We start from the raw sequence: 22,991 nt of genomic DNA on the forward strand, positions 1-22,991 counted from the left end.
GTATTTGCACACTCTGTTGGCCTGTCGGGATATGAGGAGCTAAATTCAGCTGCAAACGATTTAAAACCCTACATTAAAGAGCTCTGTTAATCAGTCTGAGACAATTTAATCAGTAAATGAAGAATAATGGTGTCAAAGTACTTGTTAACACCACCAGGGTTTAATCAAATGAAGGTGATGTACATGTTTGTTTTTGTTTTGTTTTTTTCCTTTAAAAGAATGTTTTTGAAAAACACATTAGATTTCACATTTTGTCCATAACCACAGCTTGTCTTAATCTCTTTTGTTAATAATTAATAATAATGGATGACATGAGACCCCCAGTCATACCCCTTCTTTCTCCCTCCTTGTCCCTCCCTGTATGCCAAAATACACAAAATATCGAATGAATGTAAGATTACAATCAGTCCAGTTTAAGTTTCCCATATGTCCCTGTCATAGACTGCACTACTGAGTACTTACACATGTTTTGCTCTGAAAATGCTGAATGGCAAACTTTGACTTCTCCCCCTCTTCACAGAAGAGTCAAAGGTCAGAAGTGGTAGCATTTGAATCTCTCTGAACTTAGCGTCGTACTCAAGCGACACTTTGACTGGGCAGATTCTGGTTTGAATGAGGGATTGCTGAAGGACAACCACAAGTCTGATACACCTCAGAATAACCAGTGTCTGTACTGAAAATCCAATGAGTAATACAGTATCTGTCATGGCTGGGGAAGTCCAAGTCATGTCTCAAGTCCATGAGGTTCTCATATGTTCTCCTCAGCACACTGCAAATTAAAAGCTACAAGTCTTTCAGGTCTCTGACTGTTACTGTTAAAAGTCACCACACTTGTATTTGTTTTGTTTTTTTAAAATTAAATAATCACTGAATATTTTTGTTCTAATTTGTAATATTCCTAATTTTATTGAGACTTAAGTTTGATCCAAGGTTCAGCCATCTAAAAGCTCTCCTACACCAGCTATCAGACAGCTTTTCTACTACACATCACATGTGTAATAATGTGTCAAAGAAAGTAAATAATACAGATGTGTTGTTGTATGAGCAGTCGGATGTTTGTAGCAACATCTTGAGGCTGATTATTGAGTATTTATTTGAATATTTGAAGATATGTATACAACCTTTTTTTTTTTTTTGCGCGGACTGTGGTGATGATTCATGATACTTTTCCGTGTCAGAATGCATTTCTCCTGTTTTTTCCATATGTGCATTAACACCAGCCTGGCCTGCAGGATGCACGTTTGGGTGTGTGGACGTGCCGCTGTGCGCATCCTCCTGCCTCCCTCCTCCTCCCGGCGCAAACAACTCGCCATCTCATTGGTGGAAACCAGCAGGAAGAAGAGAAGCAAGAGAGCTCGGGTCGTGAGATCTGTCAAGTTCAGCCACACCAGGCAACTCTACAGAGCCGCTGCCGCATCAGACCCCGAAAATACCGCGCCTGCTTCCTCGTAGTCGTCTTTGGGGTTTCGGCGAAGTCAGGTCAAACCTGCGGACGTTAGTGCCGCTTTTTAGAAAGAGTCACTTACCCCAAAGTTTCCGGAAATACACCGCAGAGGGCATCCGTGTGAGGATGGCTGCCTACAAGCTGGTCCTGATCCGCCATGGAGAGAGCTGCTGGAACCAGGAGAACCGCTTCTGCGGCTGGTTCGACGCGGACCTGAGTGAGACCGGAGAGCAGGAGGCAAAGAGAGGAGGACAGGCCCTGAAAGGTACAGCAGATAATGTCACAGGGCCTAATCGGGCTTTCTCTCTCTCTGGATTAAGTCGCTGCAAGCCAGTGCTTATGCAACTCTGCCGGATGGGGAAACAGGTAGTAGGCCCACTGCGACACAAGACAGGCCAGCAGCGGCGACACAGAGTAGAGAATAAATCATTGTATTTCTTAGACTAAATAGTTGCTGTTAGTCTCCGAAATAAAAGATTAGCTGCAGTCACTCATTTCTAGGAGATTTTAGATGCTTCAAAGATCAGACATCTGTCAGTCTGGCACAGATCACAGTCTCTCTGCTGGACGGCTTTTCCCCAGAGCCCATGATGCTCCCACACACCATCCCAGACAGTCTGACGGCCCTTGGTCTAGTAATCTTTTTTTTTTTTTTTTTTTAGGCTTTTCTTATTTTGATGTGGCTCTGCAGTTATATTTCAATGAAACCTCTACCTCTGTTTCAATGCCAATATGCATTTGCAATTGCCATCATTTTCACGTCCTCTCTCTGATTCACCTCAGATGCTGGCTATGAATTTGATATTTGCTACACCTCTGTCCTGAAGAGAGCCATCCGCACCCTGTGGTTTGTTCTGGACAGCATCGACCAGATGTGGCTGCCTGTCCACAGGACCTGGCGCCTCAATGAGCGTCACTATGGTGGCCTGACTGGGCTGAACAAGGCTGAAACAGCAGCCAAACATGGAGAAGAGCAGGTCAAGATCTGGAGGCGCTCTTTTGACATTCCTCCCCCACCCATGGATGAGGGGCATGACTTCTATCAGACCATCAGCAAGGTGACACTACAGGAGAACAGCAGCTCATTGTCTCTTTCTCTCTTACAAATACAGACACCTTTATTACAACAGTGCAAGCTGACATGGCCACAGCACATGACAACATTAACTCTGTTTTCTGTTGTAGGACCGCCGTTATGCCGACCTGACGGAGGATCAGCTCCCCTCCTGTGAGAGTCTCAAGGACACCATCGCCAGGGCGCTGCCTTTCTGGAACGAAGAAATTGTCCCACAGATCAAAGAGGGAAAGAGGGTGCTGATTGCTGCCCATGGCAACAGTCTCCGGGGCATTGTCAAGCATCTCGAGGGTAAGAGGCAGAGTGGTGACGTATGAGGCGCTGCCCACTGTCAAACGAATTTTTCCCCTTTTGGAGCCTCCCACTGGAAAATTAGCATTTATTGATAACTCAACACTGAATTAAAAAGTTTTGTTATCACAAAATCACAGTCTGAACTGATTACAGTTGCTGAATTCGTTTAATGCATTTTTACACTGATTTATCTTTGTTTCTTCTGGGGCAGGCTGAAGAGTCTGAACAGTGATTGAATCTTCAGAGTATTTCACTTCTGATGTTTTAATCTGATCCAGAATTTCTTTTGACAAAATTGCTAATTTTACTGAAGATTTATATGCGACTTTCAAGCTGGTTTGACTCCTTGTCCAGTGTAATGGCTGATACTCAGCCCCGAAAAAAGGATGTAATGTAATGCTCTCAGTTTGGATTAAGAAATAATTAATTAGCGGAGAAATCATAGACTGAAATGAGGACACAGCACTAGAATCATGATTTGTCCATTTCTAAAATGATTCTTTCTTTTGGCAGATTTTGCACATTTTTGCAATCCCAGCTGAACAAAGATGCCCCATGAGTTGTCCAGAGCTGGCCAGGGAATCTAAATTTGTCAGTTGTACAGGTTTCATATGAATTCAGTGGGAGAAAAAGCTAATATCCACTGGGCAGAAATGTAATGTGACTGAATCTTTATGGTTGGAGGGAAAAAGGAAATGATAAGAATATCGAGATTGGATGTGACTGTAGAATAATGCTCAAAGGAATGACTGCTAAAGTGGGCTTGATGTTGGACAACTTGGAAATGTTATCAATTGTAGCTTCTCTGTGGCATTAATGTGATAGTGGTTGAGTTTTGTTGTGGGTTTGTTTCACTTTAGTCTGTGAACAATATACCACAAGCAAAGATCTTTGCCATCATAAGTAGCTGGCATCAGCGGTCATGCACCTGAAGTCTTTCTGCTTCAATCTACAGATGCATTAAAGTTATTTTCACACAAATGGATTGTAAGCTTTGAACTTTTCTTATTTTCCCAGGGATGTCAGAGGAGGCCATCATGGAACTGAACCTGCCCACAGGCATCCCCATTGTCTATGAGCTGGACAAGAACCTGAAGCCTATAGGACCCATGCAGTTCCTGGGAGACGAGGAGACGGTCAAGAAGGCAATGGAAGCTGTGGCTGCTCAGGGCAAAGCCAAGAAATAGACTCATCCTCAGCGGGGGACTAGAGTACAGATCAATCATGTGCTGTTCAGTTATCAATTTAAAACAAGGTCATTTATTGTTTGTGTCATCACAGACTTGCAGAAACACAATGTGCACTTTATTGTGATAATACCCACCTTTCACACAAACATACAGTCTGGTATTTGAGTTGATTGGTCTTTACTTTTTGGCATAACTGAAACACACATTTCATCATTAGACTATGGATATCTGCTGTAATTTGGTTTAAGCACTGACCAAAAATTGCAAATTAGGGACCAGCAAATAGGAGCAAACATAGACTAACTCTGCAGTCATCCTAAGTATTTCTTCCAATTTACAATCCGTGTAGGTGAAACTCAGTGGGAACATTGTATCCTATGACGAAACAGTGGCTGTTGTCAAAAGGGCAAGCTGATATGCTCTGCACTGCTGAATTTTGTTTGCTGTGGCATTGTGAGTAAAAGAATAAATGTTGTGAACCATAATGTGAGGCAATTAGTGTCTGACATCTTTTTCCAGCATAACTTTCCGCTCTGTCATTATGGTTCATCTGGTTATGGACAAACTGGTTGGGTGCAGTCTCTCTTGAAAAAAAAAGTAGTACAGATATTAGTTTTAAAAGGGAACTAAAATACATATTACAACACAGGTCACAGTTTCAGTCAGTGTTGTATACCAAACATGCACTGTAAGTCCCTACATAAATGCTTTAGGGGACTCAGCTGTTATAACTGTTTTATATGGAACTTAGAACTACACAGCTGTAACGTTATAAGTGTTGTAAATGTCTCAATCATGGATTCCACTGCAGTATTTTTCCCCCACTGGTCATAGGGCCAGAGCCTTTTAGACACTGCAAAAGTCTGGGCACCTGCAGCAATTCACTGGTACTTTTTCCTTTAATGTTCTTTAAAAAAATACAAAAAAATAAACAGTGAGTAAAGTTTGGGAAGCCTAGCATCACAGCTTGCAAACACTTTTTGTAGCTGCTAAGAGTATCTCTGTTCTTGATTTAGGAATTTTCCCCCACTCTTCTTGCAGATCACTACAAGGTCTGAGATGTTTTTAATCTGTCTTGCAGCCACAATTTGCAGATATTTAGTGGAATTTATTCTTCCCTTTATCCATGCAGTATTTCCACCACCATACTTAACAACTGGCAAATGGCTGACTACATGCCACAGTAAATGGAAAATAAAATTCTTTATTTTCTTAAAACGTGTTATATGCTTAATACCTGTAGTAAAAGTAGCAGTACCTTTACTACTGGTATTAGTTTCATGAATATTGAATAGTTGCAGTACAGGTTTGCACATATATAACCGACTGAACAGTCCGTGTATGTTGGGCCACATGGCTTTGATGCAGCGTTACTTGGCATGCGCACACGTATGCCTCAACAAACATGGCGGACCGAGCCGTCCCTGTTCTCCTTCCTCTCAGCGTGAGCCCCGGCCAATCAGAATCGACTCGCGGCCTATGTCACAGCCAATCGGCTGACAATCTACTCTTCTCGAAAACATGTCGCCCATGAAGCTGTGTGTTCCAGGTGAGTCCCGTAAATTTTGTCTTTAGCAGTAGTTAGGATGTAGTTACACAACATTTTAGACCGTTTTGGCGTTTTGTGGTCATGTTGGCTGTTGTAGGCGTCGCTGTGTTGCTGGGAAACAGACTGAAACTACACTTCTGGCAGTGTAAAATGCTGTTAATTATTTCCAGCTGCCATGCGTGGGGTGGGCGTTTGGCTTTGCCTTTCACCACCTTCAAACTTTACTTTTTAATTTCGGACTAGCTGTATGAGGCGAATAAGAGACGGAGGGAGTGTGTTTGCGGCTATTATGTGCCATTGTTTTACGGTAAAGGAGGGTACACATCGTACGTGTGCGGGGCAGTGGGTTGTTGACTTTTACTTTCCACGGCAGGTTTCATGTGCAGCCCTGCCCATCGCCTCAGGCAGGACAGCAGCATTCCTTCTCTCACTTGTTTTGACTCACCCATGGGAAATCCTCAGTTTTGCTGTGCAGGCGTTAGTAGGAATTTTTAGCAGAAATAATTCACATAGAATGACTGTACGATAGTTATCTATCTAATAATCTCAGTGTGTTAACGTTGCATGGAAACACAACTGTGTCAGTCCTTTGAAAAATCATGCAGGATCAGCACTTCATGTCATGTTAATGCCACGGTTAAAGGACTGAAAATGATCAGAGAAATTATTACAGAGAAGTAGTTGTTGTCCTTAGATGAAGGCTAATTACGGCAAAGATCTTGCATGAGATAAATCATATATTGTGTGCTCACAGGAGTGTGTTTGGTTCTGGTATTGTTGTTATTCCTGATGTCCGGTGTGTGTTCTGCAGGATCTGGAAAGTAAACCTAGACGCTCTCTAAACCATTTAAAGTTGTTGTGTATGGAGAGTTTCCTTTTGCCAGGACAGTTTTGCTGATATGGTAATCTACCCAGATCTTTACATCTACTTAACTCATCTCATGGTCAGTTTAATTAGCAGGTGGTGGCTTAAATAATATTCACACACTGTAAATATATGGTTTTGGCTTTGTGATATGGTGTCTCTCTAGTCTCTTTTATTCCCAAGTAAGTCCACCTCCACTATAAACCTCTGACATATAGTACGTACAACTTTTCACCAAGACACTTTTACTACCTCTGTCTTCCTCCTCTTCTTTGTACTCAGGTGACAAACTATGCAGCGTAGAAGACTGTATTCCCGGCACAGGAGTATACCTGCGGCACGGCTACATATACTCCTCACTAGCAGGCTACGTTCTCAGGAAAAACGAGGGAGAGGAGGTGAGGGGTGTGGTGGGTGTGGGTGGGGGAGAGGTGATGAAAGCTGCAGAAGCAATCAAACGTGGTGTGGGAGTGCCTAAGTAAAGGTATTGCGTAACATTTGTGAATGTGGCTGAAGTGAAATTGGTTTGTTCAGTGCCTGTGGTGAAATATGGCCCATATTTTGTGTGACAGTGTGTGACTGTTTTGATCTGGATTTATGAAAACTGAACGGGGTTTGTGTGGCCCATATTTGCATTAATCCATGTGATTTATGTCTCTTTCTAGTTACCCGTGATTTCAGTGGTGAGGGAAACAGAAGCGCAACTACTGCCAGATGTAGGAGCAATAGTCACCTGTAAGGTATGCAATGGGATCAGATACTGTTTTTCTATAATTGTTTGATCTGTTTAGGTGATCCTGCACAGGTCAGCTATGGATATGTTTATAAAAGAGGTGGTTTGTCTTGAGCCCTGATGTGGATTTTGATTGAGCAGGTGACCAGCATCAACCCCAGGTTCGCCAAGGTCCACATCCTCTATGTAGGTTCCACACCACTGAAGGACCGCTTTAGAGGGACTATCAGGTAACCTCAAAACTGACTGTGTGATACAGCAGTGGTGTATGGTCTTATTATTTTGATTCTTTCCTAAAACTGAGTTCACATTCTCTGACTTTACAGAAAAGAAGATGTGCGCGCAACAGAGAAAGACAAGGTGCGTTTGGCTTAATTGATTCAGTAAGCTCATCATGAGCAGCTCCTGAAATGACAAACTGGTGTAAACCCTTTGCTTCATTTTTACAGGTGGAGACATACAAAAGCTTCAGACCTGGAGACATTGTCTTGGCGAAAGTGGTATCCTTTACCTGCTCTGAGGCAAAAACAAATAAATACCTTTTTTAAGAGTGAAAGATGAAAAATACTCATCAGCTATGAGAACTATTCAACTTGTGCGTCTGCTTTTACTGCATTTTTTACCCTCAGAAATTCTTAAACTCAGAGTGACTCATGCACTATAAAAATAATTTCACCTCCAAATGGGGAACGTTCTGGTGTTAAAAGTGGTTTCAGGATTTTAATGCATGACAGATGCACTTTTTCACATTACTTTTTAATCCATTGCAGCTGCTTTTGGATATTTCCTAAATTTACTGACCCTTGACATGTGATGTCAGATTTCTCTTGGCGATGTTCAGTCTAACTACCTGTTGACAACAGCTGAGAATGAGCTGGGAGTCGTGGTGGCACACAGTGAAGCAGGTAACCGTTCATGCTCAATTAAACAAAACTTCTTGCTTCTGTCAAATTTTCTATTTAAACTTCAAAACCCAGGAGGATTCCAGCACAACAGCACACACACGAATAGTATCCTGTTTGAACACAAGGTGGTGCAAGAGGAACTATCAAGGTAACTACAGGGGAAAATAGTTACTACTGTTTGGCCTGCAGACAGTAATTGTCACTTGGTTAGAGCTGTGTTTATTGGGCATTTGGTGTAGCATGAAACGTAAACTCAAGAATAATTACAGAAAATGTCTTGCCCCCACACATCTACTAAATCAAAATGCCAATACAGCAATTCTGCATGATGAGCACCTGTATCAGAGGTTTTCAAACTGTGAGCCGCACACCCTCAGGAGGGTACACAGGGAGAGATGTGATGTGAGGTGTTTTTGTCTCATATCTTTGTCACATTTTCTTTTGTGAACCAGGTGCCCAGATGGTTCCCATCAGCTGGTGTGAGATGCAGTGCCCTCGGACACACGCTAAAGAGTTTCGGAAAGTGGCTCGAGTGCAGCCGGAGTATCTACAGGCATGAGAACCCTGACACTTCTTTCCTCCACAAGGAACACACAGCTTCCCCCTCCCTCCTTCACTCATTGTCGTTGAGTAGCCACTCGACTTCTTTGGGATGTTTTCTGAGAGACTGGACGATGTGGGATTTGTTAGCTACTTCTGGTGCCATGTCTTTCTTAAGTGTTGTTTTAAATAGCTTTCCCTTTGCACATTGTGTCATCATTTGATTGTGCCAGCTTGAAACACTGAAGCAGCATCAGACCAAAATGCAAAACTGTCACGACGTACTCTAAACAATGTAGTGACTGTTGTTAAAAGATTTTCAGCTAATTCAGGGCTGGTACGTTGCAGCTGCTAAACTCTTAAGAGACCACTATGTTGAGAAGCTAAACATATCAGGATTTTGCATCTACAGATGAAAGATCTCTTTCACAGATGCAGGATTCAGTTTTGCTAGTTAGTGTTATGGCAAAATTTAGATTAGCTGGTCACTTTAAGGATGAAGCGTGTTGCTGGGTGTAAACAAACAAGATTGAGATTACATCTCATGCAAAGGTAAAAAAGAAACTCTGCATTTTAAAACCGGAAAGATCGCTGCAAAGGGCAGTGGCTGCATTTGGTCTGAAATAAGGGGGATCTGACCAAAAAAGCTGCATAGTGAGTGCTGCACTTTGGATATTTTAGTCTCCTGAGGCTCATGTTTCCTTACACTATTTCAGCTTTTCCAGTTTCAGATAAACTGATGGACAAATGTTGTCCACACAGCAGTTTTAAATGGAACATGAATGTGATTGAGAGAGCCTAATGTTCAATCAGACTTACAACACAGCAACCATGCACAGAAAACTGAAGTACCACACATGATAGTCAAATATTTCTCTCTGTCTTCCTGCACATAATAAAAACCACATGATTATGAGCCCATAACAAGCAAGCCGAAATGTTTCCACCTGATCTTTGAAGTATAGTGTGCTTTGATTTTTCTTACTCTCTCTTCACTTTGCAGCAGATGTCATGTGCAAGACTGAAATATAATGACTATCAAAACCATTAAGGCCAGTTTCCTTTTTTATCCAGACTGATTCAGGTCGTATTATTCAATAATGAAACTGGGTGACAACAGTCACACTCTATAGTGTGCCCACAGCTGCTCATATTTGCTCAACTGGAAGGACAATCACCAAAAACATCATGAGGATTCTTTCTCTTTGCACATTAATTAACGTGCTTACTAACCTTTCTGTCACAAAAAATATTGGACAGTTAAATGTGTAACAACAGCATGGATAAAATCAGTGTGCCACCTAACACTGCATATTATGTCAGTATTCACTTTTTTGCCATCATTAGAATAAAGTCATTACAGGGTTAAAAATTCTTAGTCTGTAATGTCTTTAAAAGAGAAAAAGTGAAATTAGGAGAACACGTTACAGCTTCACAGTGTAAACAGTGACCCAACAGTTAAAACTACACATAATTAAAAAAAAACCTTTCAATCGCACTTTTATCAGTCGTCAAAGCGCACAGATCGACATGCATTGACGTCAATAGAGAACTTCTTATTGGACGGTGCAGTAAAGCCAAGTCCTGCCCCCCTGTTACTGAAGTCCATTCTGCGTGAGTGAGCGCGTTCAAACTCTCCCAGAAGCCCTTGCTGTAACTGCTGCTGTGCGTCTTTCCCCATGGCCATATTTCCTCCTCCAGTGCTCGCAGCTGGCTGGAAACCCTTTTTGAAGCCGCCCATCAAGCGTAGGAATTTCTGCTGCTGTTCAGAGCTGTTGAACTGGGCTGTGCTCCACTGACCCAATCCCTGAGGAACACAGACATTGGGGACAAATATTAGAGACTAGCTGTAGTAATTCTTAGAAACTACAGTGAGAGGAACTCCACTAATTTTACACATGAAGCTCAGGTTCATTGTTTTGAGGAGAAAACAGTTGTATTATGTCATCTGTGGCTCTCAAGGAGCTTTCTAAAGCTTGAAAAAAATGGCAATTAGAGTTAGATACTACAGAGTTGCATTTTGGGAAATGTAGGTCACAGCACTTTCTGAAGCTTGACTCATACTAGCGAAAAAAAAGTCAGGATATCTCTGATCCTGCTGCATCAATTTTGTCAATTTATTTTTAATTTGTCTCTGAAGACCCCCCCCCCCACCAGCCTTCCTGAAAGTACAACACTAGAAGTATGGCGTGCCCCTTTAAGGGGAAAAGCCAAAATGGAAGTTCCATTGTTTTATTCTCTTTCCAGGGCAGATGCAGATACTGACCGAAGGTTTAGCTGGTTTTTCAGGTTGAGAGGCCTTGTCAATCTCCATTTGTAGAGCCTGTCTTCTCCCCTATGACAAACAAAAACGCACTTCAATGCAATTCACAGTTTCATTTGTCAAGTGTCATTTAAGCCAGCGATGTAAAGATAGTGAGAGCCCTGGTTTACCTGGCTGATGAAGATCTCATCAGTGTTTCCACACCTCTCTGACAGAAACACCACGTCCTCTTGGGAAGACTCCTGAAACACAATGAAACACAAATGCAGCTCACTGCCCCAGTACAGAAAATTTAAAAAAAAATCTGCACAGCGTGAATAACCTCTGACAATACATACTCACCTGTTGGTCTTCCACCTCTCCTTTGATCTTTCTCTTCTTTTTCGTACCACTTTCAACTCTAAAGTTGTTCTCAGCCTGAACAGAGCTTTTCTTCTTTTTGCTTTTCTTGCTTGTTCCATCACCTTCCACTGCGACAGGAGTTTCCCTACTGAGTCCATTCTCCTCATTTTCTTCACATTTGATTAATAATGGCTCTTCTTTTCCTTTTTTATTTTCCTTTTTCTTCTTCTTTTTCTTCGGCTCTGTCTCCTCTACTTCGCTGACCTCCACAGAAGCTTTTCTATATTTTTCTTTTTTTCCTTTTTTCCTTTGCTCTGTCTTCTCTTCTACAATGACAATCTCACTCTCCACTTTTCCCGATGCTGCTTTGCTCTTTTTTTTCTTGCCTTTGATCTCAGGTTTTTCTACTCCATTTTCATCTTCTTTAAATTTGGCCTCTTTCTTTGTCCTCTTTTTCTTTTTTACCTCCTCAACCTCAGTCTCTCCCTCTAGTGTTTCTAACGTCCCTTCATTCTTACCCACTCTAGGTTTCTTTTTTCTTACAGTTATTCCATCAATAGCTGCAGTAGTCTCTTCCTCTGTGGATTTGGTCTTCTTTCTTTTCTTCTCTTTACTTTGCTCCTCAGTGCTTACAGCTATTTTGTTTTTCACTTTCTTGGCTTTCTTTGGCACTTCATCCTTTCCAGCTTGCTGTACTTCTTCCTCTTCTTTCTGTATGTTAACATTTTCACCTATAATTTGTACAGTCTTGTTCTTTACTTTCTTCTTCCTTTGTTTCTTTTCCACATCTTCTTTTACTGAAATCTGTGCAATTTCCATTTGATTGATATCATCAGCCAGCTGCTGTTGCTTCTTCTTCTTTTTGCTGACTCCTTCATCTTTGGCATCTTTGGCATTGGCATCATTCTGAGATTCATTGACAATTTTCCTTTTCTTCTTTTTCTCCTTCTTCCCACCACTTACATCCCGTGGCTCCTCTTCTGTCTCAACCTTTTTGCTCTTCTTCTTTTCTTTTTTTCCATCTGCTAGGCTCCCAACATCAACGTTACAGTTTTTGTTTTCAAGCACAGAGGCCTGTCCCAGAGCCTTGTGTTTCTTCTCCTTCTTTATATGATTCTCCCCACGCTTGTCTTCCTCCACCTTCATTTTCACCTTTTCCACTGGCCTCTCCACAGCAACCGACCTCTGGCTTGTCTGGTAAGAAAAATGCAATTACTGTAAGATAATGCTGCTATACCAGGCTCATGGACTCAATTATATGCATATATGTAAGTATATATGTGTATGTGTATGTGTATGTGTAAGTGTGACTAACAGAAGTAAACTGACCAAGGATTTGACTGGCTGCCTGGGCAGGGACTCCTGATCAATGTCTCTCTGCAGAACCAATCGCTTTGCCTACAGGTAACAGAGTGCATTTAAAGTTGTTTTCACACATCTTACATCTATGCATTATCCTGTGTCAGGCAAGTCAATCGTGCACGTGGCTTTACAGAAGGTTCTTCTGATCTAACCTGAATAACCCATGCTGAGTGAAATCATTACCTGCTCAACAGTAATCTTTTGAAATTTAGGTGCAGTCTTTTCGGAAACAAACATCACGTCCTCATCGGAATCCACCTGCAGGTGCAAATGAACATGATTTCAGTCCCAGTGTTGATAAGTAAGCTCACACTTCCACAGCACCTACACCTGAATCAAGATATGTCGAGATACAGCCTTGCTAAAGCTTCAGATGTTATGCTACGATATGTGATTGAATGACAAGTAAATATGCAATGTTAACAAATCCAGTGTGATAACATAAGAACAGCATTTGAACAACAAAACGAAGTTTATTCGTGGCACTGTCTTTGTAAAATATGCTAGCTAGCTAACAGCAGCTAAATAACAGCGAAACGCTTAAACCGATGAGGAGACAAACTAGTCGGCAAGCCACACGGTGACATTAGTTTATCATAGTTGCACAGTGTATTATGAAATATAAACTTCATGAGAGGTTTACTAACTTCGTGCGCTTTGATAACTCACGTGGACACCCGTTTACATGACCTGGAAGTAGTTTTCCTCGTTCCTCTTAGCGACGACTCTGGCGTCCGTAGCAACGAGCGCGCTCTCGTGGACAGATTATTGAGACGTAAATCAGAGAGCCCTCGTGGACTTTTGCTGCACGTGGAGTGACGTATTTACTGTCATCACGTTCAGTCTGCGAGGATGTTGGACCGCGAGGGCCTACAGTACGCCACGAGATGGGACTTAGAGTCCTCGTGTGTTCCCATGGAGATGAAAGTTAAATTTCTGACCCTGTAACTCGTTTCAAACTGTTTCGGAACGGTTCTTAACGGTATTGAGCTTATACATGATACCTGCAGGTCTGCTATCAGACATAATAGTATAGAAGCCATAACAGATATATTTTACCTTTACATACAATTATATTATATCAACATTAAACATTCAATTGATGATCCTCACACCTGAGATGGACATAAACCGACCTGAAGATTATAACAAATCCAAATTATTCAGCCTGTTCATATGATGTATGCGCAATGTGAAACCTTACTACAGCAACACTTTTACACAAAATAGAAAAATGCAAGTTTTCTAAAAGTAATACAATTTATATGTGTGTGTGATATTATCATTAATTGTAGTAGTTGTATTGATAGTCATTTCATTTTGATTTTGTTTGTTAGTTTTAACTATTTCAACTCTGAAGCTTAGCTTAGATAAAGCTTACACGACCTTGTTAGTTATAATTTTTTTTTATTATTTGTTGAACATACTTATACTCTAACACACCTGACATGAGGCAGCAAAAGGTACATTTTTTCATTCTTTTTTCAAATAAAATTGTATAATATAATGTATTAACTGAAAACACCAAAAAATGAACAGAAAAAAAAAAACTTAAACAGTAGAATCAAACCAGGATTTAACCAATTAATGCTGCATTCAGGTCATATGTTTGGGAGTGGTTGGTAGCAATGGAAAATATCCCCATGTTAATAACATGCAATTGTGCACATCATCTGACAACTCAAAACCATTGTTTGATTACAGCAGTGGATGTGTGAGGGTTAAAAATTCTGTGCACCCACAAGATGACACCATGTCCCATAAATATAGGATTAATTACATTAAACTTTGGTAGATGTGAGACATATTTGTTTTTGTTTTCTGACACTTCCATACTCTTAAGTTGGTGGGACACTGGGGGATGACACGTCCTTCAAATTGGTTCATTTCAAGCATGCGCTGGGCTTCATCTTTTGCCTGAGTACTCTGGGAATCAATCTCAGCCACAGCCTTTGGCCTCAAAAGTCAAGCTAAGACCAATGTAATGCCATCTGCAGCACCAGCATCTGACTATCATTTGCATCATCTTTCTCCTACAGCAAGTCAGCACCCAGCCTTCAACCTGCGGTGTGAGTATTAAGAAATCACCTACAGCCCCCCAGCTGCCAACTACAGCTTGCAGGGGAGGCTACATTCCCAAATTCCACCTACAGCCCGTGCATTTAAGGTGGCATGACTTAAATAATCACAAGTTACTTTTAAAACACTCCTACACGCAGTATGGGATTTTAGTACCACTGCTACCCTGCTATTTTTGATGGCTAGAGCCAGGAGATGAACTGGCTCACGATTCAACACATCACGCAGGGGGCATACATCATGGAGGTCTTCACTTGGCTCTTAAAACTTGGAACTAAAGATACTACAGCTATTCTTTGTTCCATGTGTGTATTCTGGACATCATTTCAGAGTCATCTTACAGACAATCACACATGGACATCAGTTTTACTGTACCCAGGAAACATTGTTTGTATTGTAACTTACTGTAGATCCATTGCTGTGAATGACTTGCAGCTTTTTTGAATTGGCAGTGTTTCATTTAGGTGTTTCATAATTTGCTTGTGTTTTATTTATTAGCAACAGATCTTTCCATGTGTAGTTCCATATGTACTGTCAAAGTGGTATTTTCTATCTTTCATGTATTTACTTGTATTTTCTTAAGTTGCAGCACATCGAAGTCTCTGCGTACTCACATTAGTAGCTGACTGTGCTGCATCTTTATGTTCCCTGCAGTGAAGTGGATCCATTAGTGTAACATAAAAGGACAGGAGAGTGAAGAAAGATCACCTCAATGACCAGACGATAATTAACAGAAACTGTGCACTGATGTATTAGCCACTTTGTGCAAATCACATTACAGACATTCATGTTACGCTGCCATCAAACAGTGAGAGTGTTATCATTATAAGAGCATCTCAAAAGGCAAATACCAGCGCTTCTTCACATTTGAATATTTACATGATTAAAACTCAGTGATAATATTTTCATTGTACAATATTAGAGCACACACCTGTACACAAAAGCAAAGTTGTGGACAAGTTATTTAGTTAAGTCTCTCAGCAAGAAGAAATGGTCACAACATGAACATGGTAACTGCTCTTTCAAATGTATTTTAACTGGATAAAATGTCCGGGCTTGATTTCAGTCTTGCTCAAGAGACAATGATATTTTTCAGCCAAACTTTGTAGTGTCATTAATACAGTAAACCGTATACGTGAAGTGTTACCACTTAAAGTCACAGTGATGTATGACAAAATATTTTTTCTGTTTTTGATGGAATTTGAAAATGTAAGGAGATCCTGAACGCTGCCATTAATCTCAAACAAAGTGTACGTGGTGCTCATACTGTTACTAAGTCCAGAAAAGCCTTGGGAAAATATGAGTGAAAACTAACTGAAACTGGCTGACAAAACACTTCAACCTCAAGGTCCACTGAGCAGATGTTAGAAGCTTTCAGTCATATTATGTATGGTCTTCCTCTGCAGATAGAGTTTGCACAGTTGTCATGGAAATGTAGATGTTTAAATTTCCAATTTGCTGAGCACTTGAGATCGTTTTCAATGTCATCAGCTTTGAAACTCAAACTCTACACTAAAACTGTTTATTTTCCTTGAATATGTATATCAAAATTCTAGAAAACACTCAAAATACTGTAATTTTGACAAAATACATTACCTTTAAACTGTGCTTTTTTTAACATGCATCTCAAATGATCATACATCTCAGATATCACAATGCCCAGACACAATCAGCGCCGATAAAGTGCAAAGTCACAATCTCCAACAGTAAACCCTATACTGCACAATAGTTATTGCAGTATTAAATGGCTTTTTATGATATGCTTTAAAAACCAGTTCTCCATGAGCTGTAGACTCATCTTTCACCTTTTAAATCACTTGACAATCTTCCAGAACCCCGCACAAGCTCTGTGAAATACATGACATTTATCAGCACACACACACAGAGAGAGAGAGAGAGAGAGAGAGAGAGAGAGAGAGAGAGAGAGAGAGACAGAGAGAGAGAGAGAGAAAGAGAGAGAGAGAGAGAGAGAGAGAGAGAGAGAGAGAGAGAGAGAAATGTGCCAAACTGTCCAAATGCACTGAAAATGGAATGGAGATGTGGAGAGAAAAACACTATGAGAGTCCTTTGGGGTTTTCCAGCATGAAATTCAAAGGCCAAGCAAGCTTTGTGGGTGTATGCAGGTCATTTACATAAACATCCTAAGGGTCGCTTTTTTCTGAGTTGTAGCTTGATGACAAACAGAAAGAGACAGAATTTGATTTTTTTTTTTCCAAAGCAAGGATCAGTGATGAACGGCACTGATTTATAGGTGCTTACGAGATAAAATGTTTTCTTCACTACTTTCAACTCATGCCTTAATCTTGACTGTCACAGTCTAACAGCAGCTCGTTCAGTCACCCCACCTCAATACCACAGTGGACACTGATTCTTGATCTTTGCCTCAAACACATTGATAACATTGGCCCTCCTGAAACACTCCTTGTCAGTGTATTTACATATTACAATTAAGACTGTTTGTGCTGATCAACATAATGCACTGTAAATAAAATCACTCTGACAAAATATCCTTAACTGTAGAAGCTGCATCACTTTCTGTTCCCTTGTTTGAGATTTCTTGTCCAGTCTGCTGCTGCAGAGACAATCGAGAACATTTCAGCAAAAATACTATTACAGTTTGTTTGCAGAAACACAAATACATTAAATATATTTAGCTTCCACCAAATCCACTGTGTGAGTGAAATGTGGCGTCTTTAATATTTCCTTCTTCTTCTTCAGCAACATAAAATTTCTCTGTCATAAATCTGACTCGAGTGTAACCTCTTCAAGCCTGGTCCCATATTACCATAAGCGTCGTCCAGTGTAGTTAATTGGAGCTGTGGGCATCTATGAGAGAGAGAGAGACAGAAGTAAAAGAATCCATTGATTAGTTATTTATTGATCAAGTAAAAGGGAGTTACACAGAGTGAGTATTTCTGCCACACTTACTGTACCACCGTTCATGACCAGAGCCATCTCAGTGGGTTGGTAGACGTGGCCTCTGAAGGCAATGCCAGGACGCATACTCCCGTGGCTGCTGTGGTATGTTCCACTTCGGAGCGCTGACAGACCAAGCAAGGTAAAACACACACAGGTTACAGGTGTCATGTTAGCAAGTGTTACCTGGAGACTGACGACCTCATGCAACAGAGCTGAAACGTAAGACAAATTATTTTGGACACTTATGGGCGTAAAAAGTCCCATTCATTTTTACCATAGGTAAAGTTACTTCCAGTCTAGCATGAAACAACGTGTCAGGTGCTGCTAATAGTGGATGTCGTTTAGATCATTTAAACTGGTGGCTCTATCATAAACATATGAATGTTGCATTATCCCATGTTTCTGTGTTAAGTAACACTGAGGAGACTGTTGAAGTCAAAAATTGAAATGAGAAAACCAAATAACACTTAATTCTGGAACCAGGGCCCTCTCCCACTCCACAACTGTGTTCTCAGCACAGCTCCACCCAACTTCATACAGAAGTGTAAGTGTAACTGAAAACACACCTGTGGGTGTGTAGTGCCTTTAAGACCACACTAGTGTCTGGAATTACTCCCTTGTTCCCCCATTCATTCCTTCCTATATATCTGATATAGTTTACTGTATAGTGAGCTGTGAATTGAGATTTTGGATCCATATGAATCATCATCCATTTGTGTCATCACTGACAGCTGTGGTGTTGCATAACCATTAATTTTTGCATCTATAAAATGTGGAGCAATGCATTGTGGGAGAAAGTAGCGTACATGCTGTAGACAATATTTTTTTCGTTTTTTTTTGTTTGAGGGATCTTTGAGGGCACTAGATAGTGGATACATTTCACAGAGGGACAGTAAATATAGTGTGTCATTTAGTGGACATGGAGTGAGACACAGACTATGTTACTTTTGCTGAACAGCCACTATTATGCCCCATGTGGAAATTACACGTGAAAATACAGGATACTGGCACTAAGAATTTCCCTTTATTTTTCAATATAGGAGTCAGATGCTTCAAAGACTTCATCATTAGATGGGCTGACTGTGAGTGAGTGGTGGAGTGGGGACCACAAGGAGGGGAACAACTAACAGGTCTAGTATTGAGATGCAGTGTGTTTTCTTCTTATTTTTCCTTTATGATAAAACCAGTGAAACATGTATCTGTGACATCCTTCCATGACTTGCTTATACTGTGTTACGTGATGCATTGTCTCTTCCTCAGTAAACTGTACAATGGCCAACAAATATGATCAGTTTCCTGAAGTTTGCTATCTCACAAGACACTCTCGATCACTCCTTTCACTGCCTCCACTCTTTGTTTGTCCTGGTTCTTCATGGTTTTTCTCCTCATCTGTGCGTTTGGCTTCAAATAAATATGGAGAGCAGTCAAAGTGAAATGACTCATAAATCTCCCTGTAGAAAAGCCTGTTGGATAATCAGCCATTTCATGAGATTTAATTGGATTTTGGATTTTGCACAGTCGCTAGAAGTGAGGCACACTTTGCTGTAAACAAACCTACATAGGGCTCATGGTAGTATGGTGATATGGTAGTCAACTTGCAAGGTGAACAGGACATTGATCTGCAGTGAAATTGATGATTTGAAAGGAATTAACAGGAGAAAATGTCAAGCTTTTCTCAGTTTGACTCACACAAATAATAGTCATCCTTTCGGTTAGAGTCTAGTTTTTATTTGAGATTACGTCATGTCATGTCACTTGCTCTGACAGATGATATAATACTTAACGTGATGTAGAGTTGCCTTCAAGTGGGGGCGTTTTTCACAAGAAAAGAAAGACTCACTGTGATATTATAATAACAGTTTATCTAGAATATTTATATTCAGTATAATCCAATCACTGTAGACAGAGTAAATTAATTCATGTCAATATTCGCAGGTTTTCTCTTGTCTTGGGTCAGGAGTTCTCTCAGGCCCTCAGTCAAAGTCGTTCTCAGCAGCTTTGAGAAACGTTTTAATGACATTTTTGAGTACTGCTAATGATCAAGTGAACTTGATCATTACTGAAATCCGCTGTAAGCGAACCAGACAAACTTGTGACAGCCACCTTTCATACTCAAAAGAAAACTCTGATTGGAGATCTTATGTAAAATGTCAGACCCCATGAAAGTTTGTTACTTTTGCAGTCTTCACTTTTTTCATTTCTCAGCATGACATTGAGTCACACCATTTTTGTTGTCAGTTGCCTAGCAATGTTGCCCTTATGACTTACTGTAAAACACCTAAATGTCAATATTTTTTGATTGAGAATACAACCTAAGGAGTTACAGCTGAATGCATCGTGTGACCCAGGTTTTTAAAAATGACATTTCTTTTGAAACAGATTCCTCATCTCTATTATACAAACATGCACACGCACGCATGCACGCACGCACACACACACACACACACTTAAACATTACATAGACCTACTTGCACTGTGCTCCTCCATAGAAAAGGCTTGGTTTTCCGGGAAGGGTCGGTGAGAGTGTGCAGAGAGTTCATCTCCAAAATGAGGAGGAGGAGACGTGTGACTGGTGTCAAAGAAATCTTGTGTGTTGGACTGTGGAGGTTTTCGGAGACACAGGTGTGCCTCTGGGACAGCGTGGAACAGTAGCAGGATCCAGCCCTGAATGACCAGGGCCACCGCCAGTGCAGGCTCATCCAACACCTTTACATCCTTCTTCCCTCCTCCTCCTCCTAACCTTTCTCCTTTCCCTTTTCCCCTCAATACCTGGCTGCCGTAAAGGTAAAACCCCAGCCAGGCCACCCACAGCAATGCTGATGCCAGACTGGAGAGGAAGAGCCAGACTGCATTACACTTCCATCTCCGTTTTTCACTCTCTCCTTCTCTGTCTTCTTCACTCCCACCTCCTCCTTCTGCCCCCAACTCTCCTCCACAGAGCACCACCCCCAGAGAAAGCCCCATGGCTATGAGGAGGAGCCCCAGGGTGTAGCTGCATGTCAGAGCAAAGTCCAAAGGTGGATATTCGCAGGCTGGGTGACCCTCCCTGACAACAGTCAGCAGGACCCATTCAGCAGAGATGATCCCCTGAACCAAGGCCAAGGCTAGACCAAGCGCTGCCAGGGAGCTGCCTGATGGGCTCGTCTTGCCAGCCACCAACCTCCTCAACCGCACACCCTGCACTAGCAAGCTAGAGAAGCAGAGGGCGAAGAGGGGCCCCCAGAAGGCCCTGCGGACCACACAGAGTGCCTGGTTCTTGCCTACCAGGAAAGCCAGAGAGATGGTGAAAAGCCCTATGAGCGTGCCAAGGAGCAGGAGAAGAGGCCCCATGCCGGAGCGCCTGGCGGGGTCAGAAACCGCGCGCAGCTTGACAAGAAGGAGCACAGCGAGGACCAGAGAGGTGAGGCCACCGCTACAGGCCACAGCCTCCAGTACCACACCCCAGACTGACTCCAGGTCACACAGCACTCTGTATGGAGGGTCCACATCCACACTGCATCCCCGAGGAGGAGGAGAGAGGTGGGACGAACCATAGCCAATCAGTGACAGGAGGCAGATGATTATAGGGCTGACGGCCATCTTAGAGACACAGAGACAGAAAAAATGTAGTGATGAGAGACAGAGAAAGGGTTAAAGGAGAGGGATAAACAAGAGGATTGACACTGTGGAAAAAGACCCTGAGAAGAGGAAGGCAGGAAGGTGAATGTACACATAGGTTATATTAGTCTATACAGGGTCTCCATGATACACAACATACTGTAAAAACAGCAGCCAATATATTAACATATATAAACCTGTTGGATATTAGACATTAATATGTTTCTCTCTCTTTGAGACACACACACACACACACACACACACACACACACACACACACACACACACACACACACACACACACACACAAAGCACAGAATAGAACTGCTTTTAGCACCGGGCAATGGTTTCCATGGGAACGGGAAACAGCGTGGGCTGACTACATCGCATACTGGGCTTTTGAGAAGTCGAGTTTCAGTACCCAAAAGCACAGAGAAACACATGACTGCATGCACACACACACACACACACACACACACATCTAGAGTTTGTACATACTTGTGAAGACCATCATTGACATAATTCAATCCCCAGCTCTAAAATGAACATAAAACTGTGAGTACATGAGACCAAATGTTCTCGCATTTAAAAAATGTCGACACTGTCGTACACATGTACAAATACACATACATACAAAATAAATGCCACAACAGAAATTTCATTCTTCATTTGAGAAATTTCAGACTCACCTCAGGCAAATTCTTGACTTTAGATCTTGATTATTGAGGGTGAAGAGGCATCATAATTTTCCAGTCTGCATCACTTTAACTTGTTGAAGTATTTTTGTAATTCCAGTTAATGAAATCCTTGAGGCAACAGAAACAGAACGGTTTCCATTTTGTCTTTGAAAATGTCTCTTATGTCGGTCTCTGCGCTCACAGCTCCCACAGCTTTAAAGTACAAAATAACACACTTTGAGAGACCAATAATGTCCTGCTGCTGCAGTGACACGTCCAGCTGCTCCGAGAAGAATCCACGATTATGATGCATGCCTTGATACTTCACACACCCACATAGTCAAATATATCTTCTGTCTCCCTTTCACTCTTCTCTCTCACTGTCTGTGCCCCTCTCTCGCTCCCTCTGTCCTCCTCTTTCTATTCATTCTGTCTCCATGACTGTGTTTCTCTCTCCCTGCTTCGCACTGAATCTGCGGAGGTGTCAACAGAGATACAATCCCAGCTTTACCTCTGCTCACCCACACATGTGCAGTATGATTTGCCGATGCACCTGTGTAACCAGGAAGAAAGTAGGAAATAAGTACAGTATATAAGCATGGCAATGCACTGCCAATCCTGTATTAGTCACTGGTTTGCACATCTCTGTGTTGTTTCCTGCCTTTCAGGCTCCCACATCTTCCTTATGCCGCTTATACAATTCCTCCTTACACCCAGAACTCGGCGACATGTAGATTCATCTTTGATCACCAGATTGGACCAAGACAATCACAAGTCTCTTCGGCAGTAAGATGTCTGTTGATGGTGTATGTTGCAGAATGAAGATGGGATTTGCACGGAGAGGGGCAGATGGTCAGTACAAACACAGGTGAGCCTTGTGGCCACGTGGCCATCCTAGTAGAGTGTTACATAATACGCTTGAAGACATGATTCAGCCAAGTCTCCCTTTAGAGTGGAGTAATCTCCTCCCTTGGAGGTGGCTTTATGTGGGGATAGAGAGGAAAACCATGACAAGGAGTAACCACTGTTCCGGCTAATCGAGCGAGTTTGGATCAGCGTGTGAGAGATTGATGCTGACAGAAACTAGTGAGCTCAGTGACAGATAGAGGCCAAACATAGGAGAAGCCAAAGCTGGTTTGTGGTACACAAATAAACTC

At 41.7% G+C, this 22,991-nt stretch overlaps 4 protein-coding genes across 5 annotated transcripts; 2 read left to right on the forward strand and 2 right to left on the reverse strand.

Annotated features, from left to right (window-relative positions):
- Window positions 1–1,314: 1,314 nt before the first annotated feature.
- On the forward strand, window positions 1,315–4,652 carry pgam1b (phosphoglycerate mutase 1b). Its single transcript, XM_041037116.1, has 4 exons — window positions 1,315–1,709; window positions 2,228–2,502; window positions 2,630–2,810; window positions 3,831–4,652. The coding sequence occupies exons 1-4, from the start codon at window positions 1,571–1,573 to the stop codon at window positions 3,998–4,000; spliced, it is 765 nt and encodes a 254-aa protein (XP_040893050.1). The 5' UTR covers window positions 1,315–1,570; the 3' UTR covers window positions 4,001–4,652.
- A 786-nt stretch (window positions 4,653–5,438) lies between these two features.
- exosc1 (exosome component 1) lies at window positions 5,439–9,642 on the forward strand. Its single transcript, XM_041036350.1, has 8 exons — window positions 5,439–5,552; window positions 6,700–6,815; window positions 7,083–7,157; window positions 7,292–7,380; window positions 7,477–7,510; window positions 7,600–7,650; window positions 7,971–8,055; window positions 8,508–9,642. Exons 1-8 carry the CDS (start codon window positions 5,525–5,527, stop codon window positions 8,612–8,614), a joined length of 585 nt encoding a protein of 194 aa, XP_040892284.1. The 5' UTR covers window positions 5,439–5,524; the 3' UTR covers window positions 8,615–9,642.
- A 134-nt stretch (window positions 9,643–9,776) lies between these two features.
- On the reverse strand, window positions 9,777–13,287 carry knop1 (lysine-rich nucleolar protein 1). 2 transcript variants are annotated; one of them, XM_041036348.1, is made up of 7 exons: window positions 13,210–13,287; window positions 12,746–12,820; window positions 12,530–12,598; window positions 11,201–12,394; window positions 11,029–11,100; window positions 10,862–10,930; window positions 9,777–10,402 (listed from the first exon to the last, which is right to left on the reverse strand). In XM_041036348.1, exons 2-7 carry the CDS (start codon window positions 12,797–12,799, stop codon window positions 10,100–10,102), a joined length of 1,761 nt encoding a protein of 586 aa, XP_040892282.1. In that variant the 5' UTR covers window positions 12,800–12,820; window positions 13,210–13,287; the 3' UTR covers window positions 9,777–10,099. The 2 variants fall into 2 exon arrangements, with proteins under 2 accessions (XP_040892282.1, XP_040892283.1); XM_041036349.1 differs by having other exon boundaries at window positions 13,232–13,275.
- A 4,135-nt stretch (window positions 13,288–17,422) lies between these two features.
- gprc5bb (G protein-coupled receptor, class C, group 5, member Bb) lies at window positions 17,423–21,142 on the reverse strand. Its single transcript, XM_041036692.1, has 3 exons — window positions 20,029–21,142; window positions 17,570–17,682; window positions 17,423–17,467 (listed from the first exon to the last, which is right to left on the reverse strand). The coding sequence occupies exons 1-3, from the start codon at window positions 21,137–21,139 to the stop codon at window positions 17,423–17,425; spliced, it is 1,269 nt and encodes a 422-aa protein (XP_040892626.1). The 5' UTR covers window positions 21,140–21,142.
- Between the last annotated feature and the right edge of the window lie 1,849 nt (window positions 21,143–22,991).

The sequence above is a fragment of the Toxotes jaculatrix genome, chromosome 4, assembly GCF_017976425.1.
Source record: "Toxotes jaculatrix isolate fToxJac2 chromosome 4, fToxJac2.pri, whole genome shotgun sequence".
NCBI lineage: Eukaryota > Metazoa > Chordata > Actinopteri > Toxotidae > Toxotes > Toxotes jaculatrix.